Source organism: Nesoenas mayeri, assembly GCF_963082525.1.
Source record: "Nesoenas mayeri genome assembly, chromosome: 10".
Taxonomy (NCBI): Eukaryota; Metazoa; Chordata; class Aves; order Columbiformes; family Columbidae; genus Nesoenas; species Nesoenas mayeri.
Window position 1 is genome coordinate 12313244 of NC_137560.1, and position 15328 is coordinate 12328571.

General features: G+C 38.6%; 1 protein-coding gene across 1 annotated transcript in view; it reads right to left on the bottom strand.

Annotated features, from left to right (window-relative positions):
• The window catches only part of LOC308043971 (contactin-4), a gene marked incomplete at both ends in the record, with an annotated part of 157556 nt that extends 146288 nt beyond the window's left edge, over nucleotides 1–11268 (bottom strand). The window contains one exon of the mRNA XM_080350395.1: nucleotides 11214–11268. Coding sequence (XP_080206521.1) covers nucleotides 11214–11268 — 55 coding nt within the window. The remainder of the gene's footprint in view (nucleotides 1–11213) is intronic.
• Between the last annotated feature and the right edge of the window lie 4060 nt (nucleotides 11269–15328).

Genomic DNA, 15328 nt, shown 5'->3' on the forward strand with positions numbered 1-15328 from the left:
TTACCAAACATCAGCAAAACATCTGCTGCACACGTTGGTGCTGATCCGACAGAACAAACATTTACCTGTATGACTGGAGCTTTGACAAATTATAAACTCACGTTACAAAGCCACTTCCTAGTTCTGGGAGCTTGTGAGACAGGCATATTAAATGAGCAATAAAATGCAACTTAATGGGGTCAATGTTAAATTAGTTTCAATTATCAAACCCCATTTTAACAAAATGAATGCTTGGCTTACATCCAGGATTCACATAATGTACATGGGAAAGAGCTAGATTCTCTCTGCTCCCACTAAATGATGGCATATCATTCCTTTGCCTTTCATTATGGAATAACTTCCATATTCTATCTTAAGCAAAACGTGCAAGTTCATGCAGAAATGCAGTAGAGATCAAGAAATATGACTATTAAACTTGATGAAGCAAAGTCAGTAGTAATACATTTTGGAAAATTCTATGCAGGTTATTTACCAATTAGTTGTTTGAACAGTGCTGTCACAAGGATGTTGCAACAGCTAAGAAAATACACAGAGAACCTCTGATTTTATCTACAAAAAAAAAAAAAAAAAAAGAGAACATGGGCTTTATAATATGTACCATAATATTTAGACCTTGAAAGTAAGAAAAGGAAATACCTTGCAGTTGTATGTTAGATGTGCTGGAAATTAGCTAGCATATTTTGAAATAATAGCTAACATAAGGGGGCACTGATTAATAAGGACCCAGCCCTTGTCCTTCCCCGGAGATGGAGAGATGACAGTGCATCCCAGGTAGCCCACTCCACACCCAGAGCTGAAACAACCGAGAATCTGCACAGTTTTTCCAATCTATAAAACAAGAGGCACGGCCATTACTTGCAACTGTTCTTGACTTGAGAGTTGCAGCTGGGCTTCCTGACTGAGAAGAGGCATCACCTTTATATCGCTATTGAGAGCATTTTATTCCAGTTGAGGAATATACGCTTCAATAACAGTTTGATTATGTGCTGCGCTGCCTTTTAGACTTGTTTTCTCTCCTTAACTACTTCAGTCTTCCTAACCTGAAGGGACTGAAGAGAGCCAACACATGTGAACAAACAGAATGGCAAAAACATCTTCCAGGTGTCCTTGTTTCAGCTGGACCCCTCGGGCTGTCCTTCAAGATCCTATCAACCACTCCTTGTTTTGAGATTTATAAGAGATTTTGGGGAGTCTCTTTGAATTATTCTCTCAGAGCTGTCACATTAGCTGTCATTTCTAGACTGGCAGATGTACTACTCCTCAGCCTGTACTGTGGGCTCACATCTCTGCCTCTTTTAAAGATACCTCTTCCCTCTGGAAGAAAACCACAAGAACAAAGCCTGTCTCTCCTTAAGCCTTTCTTCCTACTTTTTTTACTTTAATTGGCAGTAAGTATAATTTCTTTCACTAACATCTGCAATTTCAGAGTTGCCTGTATTTTGTTTCTTTGGGTATGCTCAGAGCATACTTGTGCATCAACCAAAAAGAGAGTTAGAGACCACTGACACACTATGGGCATCAGATCTGTGTTACACACTCAAGGAGGTCACAAAATCACAACAAATGTACAAGATAAAAGAACACAATACTTCAATTTATTGCCAAATCACCACAACCTGGACTTCAGCAGTAAAGCTCAGAAATACAATGTCATTATTTGTTTCATATGTAATTCTCCTTTTAAGGGACATCATAAAACACAGTCTGATGTAGGTTTCTTGACACCAAGAATTTGGAAACAATTTTTCTGTAGCTGAGGAAGTGCATATTTCTCATCTTCATTCCATCCATGCATCCAGCCATCTCCAGCCTCTTTTATCCTGCTGTGTTTTCTGCATTACTCCCTGCTTTCACAGGCCAGAAAACCCAACCATCAACCTACTTTCTTTAAAGTTCCTTTTCAGATGTTTTCTAGTAAAGCACACACAGTGAGAAGCTAGAGAAAATGCCATTTCACATGGACCATATGAAAAATGGAATGAAAGTGAATGCTACAGGAATGAAGCTTGATCTGGCTCTCAGCAGGCATTTCATGTTGTCCATTTACACAGACAGCAAGCTTGCAAGGGCAGAAATAATTTATTCTTCCGAGCCTCGGTGAACACCAATTATATTATCTACTTTTCACAAGTGAAAACAACTACAATATTGTCAGGGATCCATTTTTCACCTGTGAAATACTTAGAAAGTATGAATTAAAAGATGGTATAGCAGTTATTTCTGACACAAAGATGAAGACATTAAATTCATGCTGTACTCAACCTGCAATGGACAAAGTTCAAACGAAGCTTTCTCCAACGTACTGCCTATTTTCTTTTCAGATATGCAATATGGACATAAAATATTCTATATATGGCAATTTCCCATAAAACAGATGCAATCTTCATACATTTAAACTCAGAAAATTAGAATTAAGACACATAAATTTATTAAGATAGATATATTTTTCGTACTTTCACTGACACCTGGAAAGTTTAATTAAGTTGAAAGTCACCAACTTCAGCTGAAGATGCTGACTGCTGGCTGGTTAATTAGTTGCCTGTTTCGTTGATTAGGAACTTCTTCATTACTCAATTATAAATGGTTGTAATGCTTGTCTTGCTTCACAGTCTAATTAATATGATATAGGCTATTTAACAATTGTGTCTTAGTTTGATTTATGAAGCTAAATACTTATATTTTATTGCAAAATAAAAAAATCAAATACATAAGGAAAACCAAATTGAAGCACTGAAGTGATAATGTACAAGTTTTGGTTTTTCATTGTAATATACAGGAGGACTTTTCTAAAACTTGCTATATTGAGTCAGTGCAGCATCTCACGAGTATATCCTAATTTCAGAGCACATACTGTCACAGCATTTGACAAATGCTTCAGTAAACCAGCATTAAACAATGTTCAGATGAATGAACTGCACTAGAGCATTCTGTGCTCTATTCATTAAAAGCCATATTTATTGCGAGTATCCCACTTACTTGCCATAAACTGACTTTGAGCACAAACTTACAAGAATACATAAGCATCTGTTCTATTTAATGGCCCAAATCCTGTAAGACCTAGAGCAGTTGTGACAACCAGTGCCAAGCTGTGGAAGACAACATGTATTTCTATGTGAAACCCTACAAAATCATGCAGGTGTAGCAAAGAGACTCACTTTCTGCTATGGATAACATTAGCCAGCAATGCTCTGCCAGCCTATTTACAGATTTAGCTGTCAGTAAAGGGTAATTCTATTACTGCCCACATTTACAGTACTATAATTATCAAAGTTGAATTGACCCTTTACTCTTTTATTCCGTTTGGATGATCACCCTTGATTGCTGCTTAGCTGAAAGACCTTTATCCAAATAATAATGATCTCTGCCAACATCATTTTCGGTCAGCTAATGCTTCACTGCACGAGGTAAGGGCAGAAGGCAAAACCAAGGGATTTAACCCCAGAAGTCTGAGTGGAAACTGATGTTCCTCCAGTGGCTCTTGTTACTATTCTAAATGATGAAAAGACCCGTGAAAGTGTGGAGAAAAGGGAAAGAAATTTTGTGCCCATGCAGGCAGCGTCAGGGGAGGAAATGTTTACCCAGAGGCAGGTTTCTGACTAGTTATGCCAGACTTTCCCCAGAGATTCAAGATAAAACACAGTAGTAAAGACAAAATCTAAACCGAAATCCCCAAAAGGAGGAGGACCGTGTCTTGCATGAAATGAATACATAAGTGATTATTTCTAAATATTCACTGTAGCCCAGTACTACAACACCTTCTCGTTCTCCTCAATGACCATGCAAGCATTGCAAAATGAGGTCCCTTTCCAACAATATTTGGATTTTCTAAGAATCATACAGCATTTTACCTAAAAAACAATAAAATAATTACTTCAAGTTTTTCCATAAAACTTCAGTTTTATTGGCAACTAAGAAGTACTTTGGGTCCATATTCTCCCTAATTTGGTAGATGCTTGGAAAAGTAGGTATTTTTGTAACTCCCTAAGTAAGATTTAATTTCAATACCTACATACTAATTCAAATGCAAAGAAGCTAAATTGAAAAGAGGCATCATATAAAATGCACAGGGGATCAATACACAGCCAGATAGTTGGAACATCTGCTTATAAAAATGTCGGTATAGTCTCTGTTTTATTTAAAGTGCATCATCTTACCTCAATAACTTTAAAGAAAGATGTAATTAAACTTTCCCAGATGGACTTGTGAGTTAAACAGAGGAAAAACATAATATACCTAATCATCTGCATATAAAAGAGAAATGAGAAAATTGGATATGATATTTGGGAAATTCTGTCCTCAGAGTCAGGTCATATATAGCAAGGGCTTCACTGCTGACAGATCAGCAATGTAATATGGGCACAGAGCTCTTGAGAACCCCAGTCAAATCCTCTGCAACCACTGAAAATCTTGCCATATAATCCCTAAATAAACATAAATTACACGTAATCACACATTTTCTTAGCTCCTCCTTACAGCTATGTACAGATGAGTGATACCGTAGCATCTCACTTCGGTGGCTAAAAGTCTTCTGGTTTCAGTTTAAATGAATTGTTGCCCACTTCAGATTCAGCTGTTCCCATCCCAGTTCCTATACCCTCTGAAGTTCCTTCCCCTCTCACGCTATTTCTCTAGTTCAAACCATTCTCTCTCTTCATCTCCATGGTAGAATTACATGTCCACTGGCTTCAAAGCTCTGTATTATAATTCATAGAACCATACTAACATTAGTTATTATTACTATTATCACCTCTCACCACCACCTCAATAACACATCTAATTCTGTTTATATGTTTATATATCGTAAGGAAGCTTCTGTCCATCCTTAGAGATGGAGTATTTGGTTTTCAGCAAAAAATCTACACTTGCAGCTAGTACACAGCAGCTAGTGTTGGTGTTATGGCACTGCTGTCCTGTGACCTCATCACCTACCACTATGGGGACTGGCAGATTTTTTTAGGGATCATTAGTAGGACCATGACATGACAAAGTGGTTGTTACAATCAAAAATTTATTTTATCCTGAGCGGGTCATTTCACAAAATTTGTCCCCAAGACCCTCTGCAGACCAGAGCATCTTAACATCCAAATTCATCTGTACATTGGGTAATTCAAACACACTGACCATAATTTGAGCTCAAAGGACATGTAGAAAACCCACACATCAGCAGAGGCACCAATGGCTGACATGAGGTGAGGAGTAGGGGGCTCTGATCACAGACCTTGCTGTAGCATTTGAAAACACAGGAGCTTAAAGTGACAAAAAAAAACCCCTCAAATAATTCTGAAAAAAGCTCGAAGTATTAAGGGCAAGCCAGATTTCATCAGCAAAACCTTTTCCAGTGAGCTTCAGTGACAGCTTATCCAGTGTCACGAAGCCAAAGGCTCGGTTGTGTTTGAGAAGTAATTATATTAATAGGAGTCATTCGGTGCTTTATCTGTTCCAAGTGCTATGCAAACATTAATTAGGCAGTTTGGTACAGAAATGCAAAGTGCTGCAGAACTGACCAAAATATAAATTAATTAATTATGGAACTGCAACAGATTAATCATTTTCCAGCTACCCACTAACATCAAAGCACCAGTCATGGGAACTATACAGCACCAGAAAAAACGCTGAACAAATTGAATTGCTGCAACATTTAAAGAAGACCATCATTTAATATGTACAACACTACTTCTTGGTTTAATTATTTATATTCAGACATGAAATTAGCAGAATTTCTTTTTTACGTAACCTACATCTGCTTGGATAGAAGCATGAATTCAAATAGGCCTGTGAATATTCATCATCTTTATATGGATTTTGAGTTTTGATTTTTAATAGAGCTTGATGCCTTATTTTATTGGAATGCACTGATATAAATTACTGTGATTTGTATCTAACAACGGAAACCATTTGAACATATATATATATATATACACACACACATATATATATATATGGGTTTTTTTCCCCTGGGAATTATATGGCCGTGCTCTAAATATTCTGGTCTGAACCACTGCTGAGGTATTGGCTGTGCTGTATCAGCACATGACAGACTGAGAAAGAGTGCCTGGACAGGCATTTAGGAGAGTAAAAACAGTTACCAAAAAACCACACCAACACCAACCACACAACCCCCCCCCAACCAAATAAAACAAATAAATCACACAAACAACCCACAAAAAAAACCCAAAACACACCACACTGAAAATTTCTATCATTTTTTTTTAAACTTCTGCTTTTGTGTGCATATTACTAGATTAGAAAATGGCATTTTTCAGCAGATAAAAGGTGAAACAATGCTTTTGTTCCACCCTAATAAAAAATATGATAGAAATTCATATTGAAAAATACAGTGCTGTCCCTGGATTTACAGAACTAAGTGTGGGTGTTGCTGGGCTATCATGATGCCAATAACAGGCTTCCCTGTACAGCCAGCCAGCAAACAGCCCATTGATAAATACCACTCTAACCCCTGTTCTGGCAGCTGAAATGATGCATAAACTTTGCAGACGTGGTCTTCTCCATATTAATTCATCTTACCTTTTCAGATATGAGAGGCAAGAGAGCTAATAACTAAATCTGGATACCCAGACAATGGTGAAACTCTGGCTTTTCATGTAACAAAGTGTAAATGTGTACAGAAATTGCAGAATGACCTATACAAACCACTCTAGGGAGGCAACACAGGTATTTCTAAGTTTTGTGATCACCTCCCATGTTCCACTAAAAAAATACCAGCAATCTTTGTGCAGCCAATTTTGTCTGTTACAAAACAAAGGCTTACACAGCTGGGAGGTTTCGTGAAGAAGCCAAGCTAGCAGAGAGAAAAAACAGCTTTTCCTTATTTATTTGCATTATAGTAAAACAAATACTAGATCCTGTATTTTGGCCTGTGCTTTTTGGAGCTACTTCAGTCACGCCTCCTGAAGCACTGAACAGATAAAGCTGCAATAGCACTTTGACAAAACAAACTTGTTGAAACAGAAGCATTATTATAGACCTCCAAGACAAAGTGGTTTATTGAAGTTATTGTTTTTTATGTGGTGCTTGCTAAGAAAAAAAGAGGGCCAGTCTTGCTGTCTGGCGTGTTTGTTGTGAGCAGAGATTTTTCTTTTTAAATATCAAGAACAAGCAGAAGACCAGAAACAAAAGCCTCCAAGAAAAAGCTGAAAGAGAGATTGGGGGCAGGAGAGCAAGCCAGACTCTAGCCACACACACAGCAAATCATAAACAATTGTCAAAAGCTACTAGGTTCCTTTTTTTGTTTTCCGTCAAAACATGAGTGGATCTTCACAGGTTAAATTACATTATAAAATATGCATATGCACACTCACACAGCTAATGCATCTATGCGACTGCAGCTCATTAACATGTAAATATGACTTCAACGGTGAAACTCGCTGCTACAGAAAGTTAATGAGGCAAAGAATTGCATAAGAGTCACAAAAATACGGAAAATTTCATTTCATATTTGTCCAGCACATTGCAGACACACAGCCTATGCCTCATGTTCATTAACAAAAGTTAGATTGGCTCATCCTGTGAAATGTCTTTTGTTTCCCTGTCACTGTTCCCAGGCTGTACACAAATGCACTACACGGTATGCAATAGTTATGTGGGGCTGCCCAAGAGAGATCACTTCTTAACAAAGTCACGACTTAAAAGAGCAGCCTATTCTGCCTCTCATCTTACTCTCCAAAACTTGAAATTATCACCACCACAACTGCTATTTAAGGAATCTGACAGCCCTAACAAATCAGTCCTTTGGCAGCAAAGGAATAATTTGCTGTTACTGCTTCCCAGAGCTGATACTTGAAGACTCCTGCAAATACAATCAGAAGCCCTTAATTGATATACGTCAACTATCAAGTACAAAGAAAGCATTGCTAGTTTTTAATCAGTCCAAACTCAGAACCACCAGTGAGAAAAACAGGCTGAAAAACATGGTGCCAGATTGGATAATGGATGGAAATGGTGTGGTAAGCTCAGAAAGACCTTTCGCAATGCTGCTGCCTTTTCGAGGGAGGCTGGATAGCCCCTGAAATTATTAGTAGATTTGCACCCCTACATAGCTGGTTTAAGTACGTCCTGCGATTGATCGAGCTTTCTATCCGAGTGCTTTATCCTGCTGTGAGGAGCTGTAATATCTGAACACCCAGTACGTAAAATCAATAGCAATATTCCATGCGGACCGTGAACAGTTCTGGCATGTCTTACTTCTCCTGGCACGCTGGCAGCAGCAGATCACTGGTACCTTTAACGACATCTTTGGATGTTCTAAGTGCTTCGGGTTTGACAGCTGTTTAATGGCTTGAATGATACGAGTTTGGAAGTTTTCATGCAATTTCTAGTGAACAGATGTTCATTTAGGAAGCATATAAGAAAAAAAAAAGCGCCCAAGTAGGTGCATGTACCAGCAGTACATGGAACCCATGGGCTGTCCCCAAAGGAACACAGGGCCACTGCTGCGCAGGGACAGGGACAGTGGCCTCTAGGGGAGTTTTGTCAGGGCAACCCACAAAATGGTCATCCTCCACTAGGTGTGTGCGCTGCTCTCAGCAGCAGAGACAAGGATAAGAGGGATACCTGGGCTGTGTATGTGACACCAATTAGAAGAACTAAATACAACTATTCAATTTTCAGGTTTAAGCTAATTTTCACAGGTAACTCAATACTTAACACAGTTTCCCAGTCATTTGGGCATCCACAAGGCACTGTGGTGGGTTATTAAATAACTTTTCTGCAACCGTTTTTACCTTTTTTTTTTTTTCCTTGTATAAATTCAACTCTTAATCTTTTTTTCAATACTGAATCAATAGCTTGATCAACATGAAAATAAAATATTACTTCTTCATGTTGTATTTTTTTTTTCTTAACTTAGAACTTGAGAAGAATTTAAGAGAAGAGATATCTTACAGAGTGAAGAAAAGTTTCCATCCCTCCTGGGTAGCCTTGAAGCAGAGCTACCGTGCAGGACTGCGGGAGGAGTGGCGCCCCAGAAGTGGGCAACCTCAAGCTCCACCTGTGCCTTCCCACTGCCTGGCAAGACATGGTTACTCGTCTCCTTTGAGCCTTTTTCTTGGGATCAACAAGGATATCCAAGAGCAGCACAAGTATCAGCAGGAACAAACAAACCTCCTGAAACTAGGTCAAAAAAAGAAGGCAAACATAAAAATACAAAAATTAAGAAAGGCTGAAGGTTTGCCTATGAAATTTGTTTTACACTGGCAAAGAATTAACTACTTTATAGTCACCTCCTCCCACTCTGCAGGGTGCATTGATGCAGAATAAGAAAATACAAGGTATCCAGTAGAGTTTCCTCCTTAACTTTGGAATATTTAACAGGAAGAGCTGAATGTGTGCACATAGTCCATAACACCACAGCCCTGCGCAAAACACTCGCACAGGTCCGGGAAGCACCCCGGGTGCATTGGCTAGTAACAGCACTGCGCCCAGGGGAGACAGCCCTGCGTTGTGCTAACACCATGGCTCACACAGCAAAATCCCGTCCCTGCCTACAGCTGGCTTGTACGACATTGCAGGCACACACAGAAACTTCCAAATTTAAATCTCACCAAATAAGGCAGCCCAAACCACATCATTCAACAAAAGGAAACAGCTTCCTCACTCACCGCCTAATATGAAACTCATGCAAAACTTTAGGCACCCCTCCCCTGTAACTCTATTAAATATCCCTCAGCAGGACAGAGAAACCAATGCCACGTCCTAAAGATTTTCAGTGCCTACAAAGATGAGAAAAAAAGCTGTCGCAGAATAGTATCGGGAAAGCCAGTGCTTGTGAGATGCGTTTTTCTAAAAAAATGATGTAAAAGATAAGGACAGTCCCCTGATCACATTCTCCTGAAACTTTTTTTTGCTGACCCTAAACATTTTGCAATGGATATATTTTTACTGTAATTTCTATACTTGAAATATTTTGCATGCTTTTGTTTTTCCACTGTTTTGTTTACTTGCTTGCAATAAAGGATCATACCTCGTATATTTCCGCAACCTAACTTCTCTAGGGTTGCAATTCCTGAAACATGTGTGGCACTGCATTGCAGAATCTCTCTGCATCCAATTTTCTGCCAGCTCAGAAACTGTCATAGCACATTTAGAAAGACTTGGAAGCAAATTTCAAAAATAGGTACCCATAAGTACCAGAATAAAAGTGGCTTTATGTTCAAGCAGAGCTAAGCAGAAGAAAGTAAACACTATTATAAGTAGTTTGCTATTACCTAAAATGCTGAAAAAGTACCCTGACAATGAGCACATAAAAAGGGAAGAAAGCAGAAGTTACTAAACAAAGCAGTAAAACATTCTGAGCATCAAGCAGCAGATAAATTAGAGCAATCCAGATAAATACCAAGGTGACATAAACATTAATTAAAAAGTAACAGCCTTCCCCGGGACCAAATACATTTTAAAGAATCATAATACCAATTCAAATAATCAACAATAGATGAACAGCAGAGAAAGAGAGACTCAAAATAGACTTGGACAGCCCCAGTGTGATCCCAGCACCCGTCACTGAGGTGGAGCAACGTGAGCCCCGTTCCCCCATGGTAGGGAAATTTCTTTTCCCAAGGTTTCCCGGACACCCAGCAGCAGCTGACAAACAACTCCTTGCACATGAAAGGGGCAGCAAAGCTTTGGTGCAAGCTTTGCTGACCCTCTGCAAATCTGAAATGCCTCCATGAACCATTTGAGCTCTAGGATAAAGGCACATTCCTCAGAAATTTCATTTTGCCAGGAATGTTCAAAACACTGCAACTCTCAGGGAAGAAAATTAAACAAGGGCAGTTACAGAACATGGTTATATTGCTGGAATAAGTTATGCTAATTATTTGTTAAATGGAGCGAGGTCTTAGCAGTAACGTAACACCATTTTAATGGAATTTAAAGCTATACTCCACGTAGGTTTAATTGAGCATTGAAATGCTTAGCACAGAACATGGGAAAACAACTCTCATCAACAGCAACTTTGAACTAGAAATGTAGAGCAGACCTTTGAAACATTGTGCTTTTGCTGTGGACACACTGATCAATGGGAAAAGGAGGTTGTTAAGGGCATCAGAGTGACCTGTTCAGCAACCTTTTGTAATGCCGGGCATGAAGCGGGGACTTATTTTGCCATTTTATCACAGGCATATAAAATGTAGTTCACTTTTGCATTACTGTGAAATAAGTGGCATTCTAAAATCAAAAGTTTTTAAATGACACTTTACCTGCAAGGCACACCATGAATGATGGCAGCACGAGCAGTTCCCATAACAACCTCATCTTCAGCTTCCCAGGTCAGAGGAGATGAGACTGGTAACTATTGAAGAGAATGGGGCTCCTTGGAAATTTTAGGCAACCTTTAATCTGTAAAAGAGAAAAGACAAATTACAAGGTGATTTAGCATTGCTGGTCCTTCTATTTGTTGACAGTTTATTGTTTCTTTCCAGGGTAGTTGCACCTGAAGACCAACCAAGAAATCTTTATAAACATTTCATTTAAAATCATTGTGAGGAGTGATTTGTGACTGTCTATGCTGGGTACCAGGTGAGGATTAGAAATTGTAACCCCGTATCTGCATCGTCCACTTGGGTGTTGTGAGATTTTTTTGGTCTCAATTTTGTTATCAGCAGATTCACTCGCTGCCTCTCTGGCGTAATCTGAAGTGTAATTAGTTAACTCTGCAGATGACAGTTAAGCGGAAAGTTACAAGAATGACTCTCACTTTTCTCTACAAACATCACCTGGTATGTGAAGGACATTGTCTCTTCAAGGTGACCTTTTCAAGGAACTGTTCTGACCCTGCTCAGGAAAGGGGGATGCTTTTCCCATTCCACCCCCACTCTCACTGCCCTAGAATTTTTGGAAAAAATATAAACCTTACAACATCTCCAGGTGAAACCTGTTTTATTTATTTATTTATTTTTTTCCTGGTACTCTGTTACAACTTGTAAATAGTTAAAATTTGTAAGCAGGCAATTTAAAGACTTCCTCAGCTTATCACTGCAAAGTACCTTCCCCTCAGTGCAACTGAAGGAGGAAAAAATGCCTCCTTTAGTGAAACAAACCTTTTCCAGAGCAGGCAGTTAAACATTAAAAACAAATAAATCAAGCTAGACACACATTCCTATAATTTATTCATATCACTGAAGGCTGGAAGTTAAGGGACCTTCGTGCTTACAAGACAAACTGCATGACTAGTAGCACGTGAAGGGGTATGATGAGAAGTCTCTGCTTGCTTTTGTGAGTTGAAATTGATAAGATTCTTCTAATAAAGTCAGGTTCAATGCACTGAGAAGACTAAGAATCTTCTGATCTGAAGATACAACTTTGAAGGGGGTAGAGATTAATTGCATATATTCATCTACTCTAACACAGACTGATTAATCTAGCTGGGGGTTACAGGAAGGACTAATCAATGAAAATAATAATTCACGTTGTTATTAGGAGTATTAATTATTAATTTTTGAAGGAAAATGCCATCCTAGACCTTTATATTGATTAGCATAGTTAAACAGTTACTCTGTGTGTTTATAGTAAACCCAAGAAACATATTTTTTATCCTATATAGTCCTCATTCATGGGCAAATACTATTTTTCCTCTAAGCACTAAATTCTGTTGCTGGTAACTGCACCTATACAGGATATTGCTACCAAAGGCAGGTTGCCCTTGGTTTTACCTATTTTAAGTGAGACTGAAGATAAAACTTATATTCACCAGCAACTGCTGAAATTCTTTTGTGTTCTGCTTTTCCCATGTGTTGTTCCCATCAATAAAGCCATTGTGTCACTTATAAGGCTTCTCCTCATTACACTGCAATGTGATGCTTTACGATTGTTCTCCTCGCTCTCTGCAATAAGCTATGTGGGACTGAAACAGAACAATCACTTACAACCTTTGATACCTAATTAAAACCACAAGAGGTATAGCACTTATCAACTTAACCTACTGCCAGGAACCCATTAAAAGTACCTGTAGATCTCCCTGTGAGCTGCCAGCGTGCAGAAGGGCTGACCAGAATCCCCCTGCTATGGGGATTAGGAACAACAGCACTCAGCTTTCAGCTGCTTATAAGCAGTGCCGGTGGCAAGAAAATATGATATGTGCCTTTCAGTTAAAAAAAATCTAGCAATATAAAACACTAGATACGAGCAAAGTCAAGCAAAGAGTCTCTATTCTACAGATGTCGAGGATGGTGCTTCTGGAGACTTGGTGGGGATAAGGGACAGTTCTTCATGGAGAACCATGGAGATCGCTGGCCTGTTCGCAGGTCCCAATGCCATTTGCATCACATTCCTGATACTCTCTTTGAACTGAAATTGCTGTTTTAGTGTTTTATTCCCTCATAATTCCACAGATGCGAGAAAATTCTTGGATACTCTTCAATTTTTTACCCCTCCCGACAGCAACTTCTCTTATCAGAGCTTCTCCTGACTCACCACATATTTGGCAAAAATTCTGGCTACTTTGTGTTTTTTTGCAAACTGATTTTTTTCTCCTTAGGAAATCATGCCTCTCTCTAAGCATTTTAAACACTAATATAAAGCATTTCAAAATTACTAGCGTAAATTAATTTTTAGCTTATAAAGGCATTAAAAATAGCAGGCTTTTTTTTCCTCCTGTGATGTTTTGACACAAACACTGGGTGTTGCTTTCAGCCAAAAATAAAAGCTATACTAAAAATATATATTTTTACTGCTTAGCACACTTAACAATTAAGTCCAGTGAAAAAGCTGAAGATGTTCCCTATTTCTTGGTTATTCAAAACATACATCAGAGAACCAGCAGACATCAGAGGGTCAGGCGTGTGCTTCAAAGAAACATTTGCAGCTATTTGAATGGAGTCACTTCTGGTATTAATGAACCAGTATTAACATGGCATGTAGACTCCTGTTTGTATTTCCATTGATGTTAATGCAAACTTCATGCACTGATAGCTAAAGCATATATCCCGTAATAACAACCTCTTAATATATTCCTAGAAGAGGCTTTAGCATATATAATTTTCTAAATATATGGAACAGTGCCACATTCTGTCATCCTGTCCAGAAATGCTATTGCTGGATTAATAGTAAAGCTTCAGAAGCACCATCCTCCCAGAGCTCTGTAACAGCCCTCCCAGGAGCTGCACTGGAAATAGGGACCTGGAGACCAGCTGAGCCCTGGCCAGAATAACCACACACCAACCCACACCCTGACTTCTACTGATACATCTCCTAACATGGGCTGATATCTCACAGCAAGTTTTCTGAAGAGAAACAATGCCTGCCTTAGCATAAAAAATAGTGAAAAGTAAATTAGATGATTGCCATTAAAAATATTTTTCTAAGGTTAAAATGTGGTGGTATTCAAGATACGGCTGTGATTTCATTTCTCGTGGTAGTTCCCTTTTTCACATGTGAATGAGTTCAATCTTCAAAATGTTTTCCTGTAAACATAGCTGCTATTCGTATCAGCAGGTCTATTGTTCAGAGCTGTGTAAAAACTGTTGAAGAACGCTGACTTTTTATGGCAACAACTTTAGGGAAAGGGAACATTTGTGCATGAGCAAAAAAAATATATAATTGAAAAGATCCTTCCCATTTCTAAATGTTTTCTGACTATAAAAATCCCAGGGGGTTGCACTGCTTCTGAAGGAGAATATAAGAGGCCTGAAAACTTGCAGAGTTTAATATTTTATTTCCAGAAGGAAGCGTATGTAGTTTCAGCACTATACAGGATATTTTTTCAAGATGAAAATGAGATAGCTGTGCTTCAGTTTGGAAGTGCATCCCATTAGAAAACCTAGTGCCAAGACACATGTGCAGATATCTTTTTTAACTTTACTTTTGGCAATGAATCCACTGCAAATTCTTTTGAAAGGCACCTTTGTTTGTAATTGGATTCTGACAAAGAGAATTGACTCTAAGAGCCATGACTGCAATCAGATATAAGAAGAAAAAGAAAAAAGATGCATGCAGTAGAAATATCTGTGGTGAACTGGTGTGGGTTAGTACGCATGGCTCTTTGTCTGTAATTCCATTTGGATGTTTAATAATTAGCACTTCTGAAAAAAAAAATAGAAATGAAAAACTTAAGGTTAAGGTATGTGGATACATTACAAATGCAAAACATACTTTTGTAGATATAATTTGCACGACAGGAACTCTCAGTGTTGTGACTGTTCTGAACGAAAACCTGCAAAACATTTCTAAGGCCCCCAAGTATTGCAGGAGTAGCAGCAGCAGCAAGCCTTAACAATCATCTCACGTTTTTCTACTGCACATCGGTGTGCTGCACAGTGCCAATTCTGCTAAACTCCAAAATAAATCACTGTTAATGAAGCATGCTGCACATACAGAC